The 8534-nt window shown below is 37.6% G+C and overlaps 1 protein-coding gene across 2 annotated transcripts; it reads right to left on the bottom strand.

Moving 5' to 3' along the window:
• Window positions 1-264: 264 nt before the first annotated feature.
• Window positions 265-4887, bottom strand: LOC143606039 (aspartic proteinase-like protein 1). 2 transcript variants are annotated; one of them, XM_077081946.1, is made up of 9 exons: window positions 4679-4887; window positions 3488-3729; window positions 2624-2851; window positions 1799-1937; window positions 1649-1719; window positions 1454-1553; window positions 1169-1235; window positions 850-921; window positions 265-527 (listed from the first exon to the last, which is right to left on the bottom strand). In XM_077081946.1, the coding sequence occupies exons 1-9, from the start codon at window positions 4874-4876 to the stop codon at window positions 331-333; spliced, it is 1314 nt and encodes a 437-aa protein (XP_076938061.1). In that variant the 5' UTR covers window positions 4877-4887; the 3' UTR covers window positions 265-330. The 2 variants fall into 2 exon arrangements, with proteins under 2 accessions (XP_076938061.1, XP_076938062.1); XM_077081947.1 differs by having other exon boundaries at window positions 3488-3763; window positions 4679-4847.
• Window positions 4888-8534: the final 3647 nt, after the last annotated feature.

Genomic DNA, 8534 nt, shown 5'->3' with positions numbered 1-8534 from the left:
AATCCTCTAAGCTACAGTCCCTAGTATAGAACATTTTACAATTTCATAAAGCATATATGCATGCTAGTCAGGTTGAGGTTAATGACATGTTGTCTAGATTAACACAACCGATTGAATAAATGACTGACCATTATGAATACTTATATACTAATTGTTGATCAACCATCGCTTATTCAATCGCATTTTCTCAAAGAACATGTAACGCAGGTGCTGCTACAAAATGAACCAAGCATCATCCTTCCTCCATATATATACATCCAAGTATTTTAGAACAAAACATTCCAGAAACAAAGTAGTCTTGACTCCTAAAAGCTATAAATAGTAGTATATTTACACCATAGTTGATGAGAGAAGAAGTAACAATAGTAAACAAGATGAATCTGACATGAAACCAGCCGACGGTGTCCTACCAGCAACAGCAGGTCCGACCGTAGGAGCCTTTGGCGGGCCCCTCTGTTGTTCATTTGTCTTCGGTAGTGAAATTGGTGAGCTGGCATTACTTCCTACCATTTCCTTAAGTGGTTGACCTAAGTAACAAACATTGCTTATAACCATGTCTTTTAAGGGTCAACAGTTAGATAGCATGTCAAAGCATGTAGGCTTTTAGGAATATAACTGAGGTTTCAACTTAATTCAAAAACTATATTTTTACAATGTCGTTTATTAATATAAAAAAGTTTAATGCACTATGAACACATTTTGCTTCCCGTTTTAATCAATCTTTTTTGAATCCTTTACCACGGGTTGAAATTGGCATATTTCATCTAATACTTAAAACTCTATTGAATTTCATATTTTATGGTAAAAAAAAATAATAATAACAATAAAATGTGGTTGATAACTACTCACATCTTGAGGGTGACCATCCAAGTGTAAGATTTTCCCTATCAAAAACCAACCGATATCCCGTCATGAAGTTCTCTGCACACATATATATAATAAAAAGTAAGGATTCCGCGTTATTAAAAAAAACATAATGAACTCAACAATTAATTTACTTATTAATGGATCAATTCAGGTTATGTTTTTTATCTTTAGCGAGTTAAATCCACAAAACTAGCTAAAAAATAATGTTTTACATTACTATTTTTGTAATCATAATTAAGACATTAGCAATATATAAACATAATTAATTAAGACAAACAAAAGGAAGATTATGAATGCTTACGCCCGATAATTCCCATGTTATCATCATGTGATGATTGTATCGCTAAACAAAATCCAACAATTCCTCCCTGCAATACAACAAAAGGGCCCACAAAACATTAAAATCTTCAAACAACAAACTCAAGTTCTACTTTCAAAAATCACAAGTGGGCCCGGATTTTGGCCTACTTCACAGGGCCCAAAATCCAATAGGGTCAACAGTCTACTTTGTAACAACAATATACTTAGAATAAGCATATATTTAACAACGAAAAACAACAATAACTTTATAGAAAAAAAAACTAACCTGACTGTCATTCACAATAAAAAGTGGACGACGAACCAGAAAGGTGGTGTTAACTGATAATTTAATAGTCACTGACAGAGTATCTGGCAGTTCTTGAGAACTGTTTGGCACCAAAATCACCATGAATACAGACAATACACAACAATAGTTGTGAAATATAAAACGTAACGAAAATATTATTTTTTTGACAAATACCTGGACTTGTAACAGTAGTCAAATGGTATACCATCAAAAGGTGTTTTCATGGCATTTACTTGTCTGTCAAACTACGAGAATAGAAAAGGCAAACGGTTAGTTTCTAGAACTTTCTAGATGTAATAAAAAATCTAGTTAATTAAAGCTTACTTCTTCACCAACAGATTTATATATTTTATCTGGAACGAATGTAAAAGATGATCCACTATCAACTAGAGCTTTAAAGTTTGTTTGATCAAGACAATTAGCACCAATACAGAAGTTCTCTACTCCAATTATGTAGAATTTACTGCATGACAATATTAAATTGTAATGTTATTTTAAATGAAAGTTGCTAGAAAATAACAGAATTAGTAAATGGTAGCACAAAAATGACCTAATGGCCCCTAATTTTACTCCAATATATAGGCCCATAAATGAAACGAAAGTTCAATAAACAGTTCATGACCGTTTGGCGGAAAATTCGTTTATTTTTAATTCGTCTATGTTTGTGTCTTTGTTTTCATCTATGTTTTATAGTTTATGTTTATTTAAGTTCGCTAGTTCACGCTCGTTAATATTTTCCTTTAAAATGTTTTGGCCCATTACAACTTAGTCTAGTTTTAATAACTTTTTAGACCCAAAACATTATTCTTCACATTGCATTTAACTAGTTTTAGCTCAACTATGTTCGTTCATTTACGTTCATCAACCTTTTTTTATACTGTTCACGAACGAACACAAACATATTCATTCCTTAATAAACGAACACGAAAAAGAAACCCTGTTCGTGTTTGATCATTTGTTCGGTTAAAGTTCGTTCAGTTTGTTTACAAGCCTACCAATATGACAACAAATCTCATTTTTTTCACAAGGATATTCTTTTTGGTTATTGTATGTAATAAAAACCCACTTTCAAAAAACACCCCAATGTTTAGCGTCCCAAAATATTATAAAAAGATGAAAGTGCCCTTTAATCATGTCGATATTTCTTACTATTTTCCATCTGTTGGCAGAAACGGAGTTGTTCTTTGAGTAGATGGCCCTTTATCCCCAAAATATATATTCCCGGCACCTGATTCGCCAAAACACAAAGAGAAAGCGTTTCTTATGACTCCAGATTTGGCAAGAAGGCTTGGAACCGAGACCGAACCGAGTCCAAGACCCAATAGACCATCGGGAGCTATACCCTCCAAGTAACCACCACTTTGCTTCTTACCACATCTACATTTAATAACTACCTAAACGTAAGTATCATTGCAATAGAGGTGGGAAAATGAGTGGGTGGTCAAAACAGGTTCAAGTCCAAGTTAAACCTTTTAATAATAAATAGTTAGTGTGTATATGATTACAAAAGTTATATTATAATTCAACCTTTTGAAATAAAATGGTTTAGGAAGTTTAAGAATTATAAATATACTTCAGCAGCTTTTGGCATGCTTGACACATTTTCTTCAAAGCTTCCTTTTTTTTTTTGATTACCCTCAAATGGTCCATGTGATTTACCCATATTGCAAGTTTGGTACATACATTTGAGCTCTAAAGATAAACGTGCTCGCTGGAAAAACATTAGAGAAGATGAAGTGGTTGTGGGCCCACAATGAGTATATATTTAAGAGTTAATTACTCGGACGACCCCCATGTAGTTTGCTTTGGTCCTTTGGGCATTTTAGTCGTTTCACATGCACTTAACTAGAGAAACTAATGTCCATCCATTCGAGGAACGTTCTGTGTTACGCTTTAGAAATATTGGGGAGCACACATACTCTCAAACTTAGAACCAAACTTGCAATATGGGCCGGGAAAACCATGTAAATGGAGAATAGAAATGACAGAAGATCAAGTAAAGAATATATATACCCTATAATGATTGGAGCCCTTACAAAGGTGTTAGACGCTTTAACACCATCTGCGGCAAGATGCAAAATGTCTTCTACTAATGATCCAGAACTGGATGTAGTTGGTGAGGCATAGTTAACAGTGTACGGGCATGGCTGCTTTGGGCTTTCGCAAGTGGAACCCCTTTCACACAACTCATGGCTGCATGTTACGCTTTTGCTTGTGCTTGAATGAGAAGGATTGTATTCATTCTCATCAGTATCCTGCATAATAGATGCCCCAAATACCAGGGAGCACCTGCAAATCAATCAATTTGAATAAGCGCAAAAACTGCAGCCAAGTAAGTACATTTTAGATGCACGTCTGAACAAGCGAGTGAGCTTTGTTTGGTCGAAATCGTAAAAATAACAAATATGAACAGTTGCCAGCCAATAACTTTAAGTTTAATAAAAATTCTATACGAAATGAAGACTGAACATGTGATTTCCACAGTAACAAATATAGATTAGATGATTAGGATATGCATCAGTAGTTGTAAACAAACATGATAGATAATAAAAGGCAGATTAGATAAATAAAACACAATAAACTCAGCCTAAAAAAAAGGTATAATGGTTTTTATTAATCCCAAGTCCCAACTATTGCCTTTTGGTCACTGCCGGTCCCAACTAATAAATTGGCTACTGACGGTCCCAACTTTTAACGCATTTGTTCCTAATGATCCGCGACTAACAGAATCCTAACGCCCTTAGCTTCAGGTCGTCGGAAAAACGTTTTTGTTGGAAAAGTCAAATTTGTTGACAGAAAACACCACTTGAACACCGCAACCACCACCAATTGACTCATCGCCAACCAGCTACCACCACTTGAGCACAACCAACCAATTCCGATGACGGTTCTAGGGCTTCCGGCGACCTCAATAATTGGGGCTTTTACTATAAAAAGGTTCCTAAAGGTCTAAAGGTCCGATACAAAGTTATACCAAGATGTTTGGGACGAAAATGTTGAGTTTTCGGTAAAAAATTGAACGTTTTTCCGGCGACCTGAAACTAACAACGTTAGGGTTAGGATTATGTTAGTGGCGGACCGTTAGAAACAAATACGTTAAAAGTTGGAGCCAATTCGTCGGTTGGTACAGGTATTGACCAAGTAAAAACCAATATACCAAAAAGACAATTAAGTTTATAGATTAGATAGTATATTTTTTCTTACAGAAAGTGGAGCACACTGCAGACAGTCACAAGGAAGCCAGAGAAGATCACTTCCGGTATCAAGTGCCACAAGGAAAGAAACGCTTGGGACCCCTACAGCAATATAAGTATAATGCAACCATCCGAGGTCATTTCCACCGGAGACAGTCTTGGGGCCGGCAGAGGGGAAGAGGAGCTGATGGTGAGACCTAATGTTCATCTTCTGCTTCTCAACATATACGCCGCCGCATTCCGCTAGCACCGCCGCCGCCGCCATGGATACGGCAAGTAATACAGATCGGCACACTTCCATGCCCACCCGATTAATCTAGGGTTTACTCTGGTTGCACTGCTCACAAAGAAAGAAAAAGTAAAGCTAAAATGGGAGGAGGAAAACGTTAAAACACACCAACAAACAAATATCATCAACTTATTATATAATAAATAAATTAATAATTGGCTCATTTTGATTTTTTTTACTTTTAAACAACAAAACAAAGAAAGAACAAAGTCTAGCTAATATTAGTTGCTTGTGATCACATTCCACGGATGGTAACTTAAGTCTGCTATCTCCTATACTCGTCTAAAAGCTTATTATAGTAAATTCAGTTCGAATCGAATCAAGGGCGTCTGATAGCTGTGGGTTAGCAACATTTTCAGGTCACTAGAAACGGGTGGGTTATTGTGGGTCACCAGGGAATAAATTAGAGCTCCGTGATGGCGGTTAAAAAAAACAAAACCCATGTATACCACCTTTAGTAGTTTATTTCCACTGTTTGCTGCAGTTTCCTTTTTATGCTTATGTAGTTGCACTTTTAGTTTCTTATGTAGTACTTTAACGTGTCAGTTATTTTCTAGTTTAGGATGTGTGTGGTAAAATCTTCTATATGTACTAGACATTGTTTTATTATGAAAGGTGGTGTTTTATGTTTAAATTTATTGCTTTGTTTTCTCTTTGGTGAGTAACCAGTCCCATATCTCCATTGCTAGCTCAAGTTTGGCCATTTGGGTGGTGTTCTTTGGACCCTAATTTGATCTCAGGTGGTGTCTCTGTATCCTCGGATCAGTTAGGTTGCCCAACAGGTGTGATTGCGTGGTGTTCTCTGTATCGTAATCTACCATTATTAACGTTGTTTGAAGTTCCGATCTATCACCCCACCTAGGTGTAAATCATTTGGTATCAGAGCCTAAATCGCTCTTGAGTACCCTTAAAATTTAGTCCCAAAGTCACAATCCTTACCCAGTTTATACGAAAACAGGTCCGTCGAACAACAACTCCGAGAACTGCAAGACCAATTTTGTGAATTAACCCTAGCCTTGTAACAACAGCGGGGTAGGGAACGAACTCCCTCTCATTATCAACAAGAAGACGAGGATGATGATTGCCAATATCGAGACGGCGACTACAACCCATATGGTCGCCGCCACGGAGACACTAATTACAACAGTGACATAAAGTCGACATACCTGAGTATGATGGACGCTTGGACCCAGACGAGTGGTTACACACGGTTGAACGGGTGTTCGACTACAAGCAAACACCTGAGGAAAAACGGGTAAAGTTGGTCGCTTTGAAGCTGCGGAAATACGCCTCAACATGGTGGGCTAATGTTAGTTCACAACGGGAGAAATTAGGTAAGAGTAAGATTCGTTCATGGTATAAAATGAAGAGGTTGCTCAAAGCCAAATTCATGTCGGTGTATTACCTCCAAGAGAGCTTCTCTAAGCTGCATAATCTCAAACAAGGTACAAGAACCATTGAAGAGCTTTCCCAGGAGTTTAAGCACCTTCTTATGAAGTGTGATTTGAACCCGGATGACCCGCAAACCCTCGTGAGATACCTAGGAGCAATAGAACCAAGAATTGCTAATGTGATCGAGTTGCAATCGTACTCAACATTGGCTAAACTTACCCTCATGGCACACAAAGTCGAGGCTCAACAGAAGGCTCGTGGCAAGTTGGAGGTGTTCAAGGATTTAATTAAATCTGCAGTACCTACGCCAAACCCTCCCTCTTTTAATCATACTATTTCCAATCCCCCGAAGATGATTGACTCGCAAGAGGGTTCAAATGCTACATCAAAGCACTCAAGACGTTGTTTTCGTTGTCAAGGTTGGGACATTTTGCATCTGAATGCCCGAACAAACGACTCATTACTATAACCGAGTTTGAAGCCTTAACCGGACCCAAGTTTGATGACGAACCAACCCAACCCCACATCGAAAAAGTAGTAGAACTGGTCCAGATGAAGGTGACTGTTTAGTGGTACGAAGACTCCTGAATGGGGTTGTCAGCCATGGCGAAAACCCTCAGCGAGAGGCCATTTTTTCACCCGTTGTACGGTTCGTGATAAGATTTGTTCAATCGTAATCGATGGAGGAAGTTGTACTAATTTGGCATCAAAAACCATGGTCTCAAAGCTAAATCTTTCAACGAACCCTCATCCATCACCTTACTATATCTAGTGGCTCAACCAAGGAAAAGGAATACGTATCACGAACCAAGTTTTAGTTCCATTCACTGTTGGAAAGAAATACAAGGATGAAGTGTGGTGTGATGATCTACCGATGGACGCATGTCACATATTACTAGGGAGGCCCTGGTTATTTAATCGTCGGGTTGTTCATGACGGGTATAGTAATACATATTCGTTTATCAAAGATGAGAAAAAGATAACGTTACTTCCCATGGCCTACACTAACACAACTGATCGTTGCATCATGGTTCTCAACAAATGTGTTAACATGCCTTCACAAGCTCTCATAGGGACTAATAAATGATTGCAACTTAGGTTTAAAAAAACAAAAGAAATTGGCATGGACACCTCAAATTGAAGATAGTCAAATTAAATTCCTTAAGCGTAAAATATTGAAGCTTGTAAAGGTTAGATGGAATTCCCGACATGGCCCTGAATTTACTTGAGAACTTGAATCTGAAATGAAGAAGCAATACCCACATCTATTCCAATAAATCTCGATTAAGAGATTTTTCTGAATGTGGGGAGGATGTAACATCTAGAAAAATTTTCATCTAAGTTTAGGCCAAAAACGTCAATTCTCCAAAGTTAAGGGACAAAAATGAAAAATTCTGATTTCTAAGCTCTTCGCGTTACGCGAAGGATCAACCAAAACTCCTTCTCGATACGCGAAGGAGTAACACAAAACCAATGTGAAACGATGTCGCGCTATGTGAAGAAGATTTACGCGCTACGCAAAACTTCGTTAGGTTTCCTGGACACGTGTCCAACCACGTGTCAACACGTCGCACGATTGTACAAGCCATGTGTCAACACGTGGCAGACCTAGAGAAATTGCTGCTTTGTGCTATGCGAAGGAAGCCTATTTTGGCTATAAAAAGGAAGCTACGGGATTGAGCTCTCCTCATCCCAAAAACACCTCCATTTTCACACACTTATCCGAGGAGTACGTGCCCGACTTACCAACAAACTGAAGATCTGTTCTCTCTAACTACGTGCAATTTATGAAGCCTCGAAACCTTACTAACGTCCAATCGTCTTTGTTTTCTATTACAAAAGTTCTACCGACGAGTTGCCGCTCTTTTCTTAATATTCATATTCTCAAGTGATCGTAATATGGCAGGGGTTACGATTAAATTATTTCAATATATAGTTATGATAGCTTAGACTTAGTCGAGGATATAGTCTTCAACCTTGAAAGATTACTATGTTCAAAATAATATTTATAAATGATGTTATTTCTATAAGAAGTAATGTTAACAAAAATATTTTTTTGCATGCATGTAGTAACTGGAAGGGAGATAACATTGGTAGTGAGTTTCTTGTCAAAGGAAAGTAATTCGTACAAATCCCAATCAACCGCAGGACTAGTTTACTTAACTGGAGAAACTCACCAACATGT

This window comes from Bidens hawaiensis, unplaced genomic scaffold (genome assembly GCF_021521415.1).
Source record: "Bidens hawaiensis isolate Kalapana, Puna unplaced genomic scaffold, B.hawaiensis_p1.1 tig00072691_1, whole genome shotgun sequence".
Taxonomy (NCBI): Eukaryota; Viridiplantae; Streptophyta; class Magnoliopsida; order Asterales; family Asteraceae; genus Bidens; species Bidens hawaiensis.
Note: the sequence above shows the minus strand (reverse complement) of the source record. Positions and strands in the feature narration are given on the sequence as shown.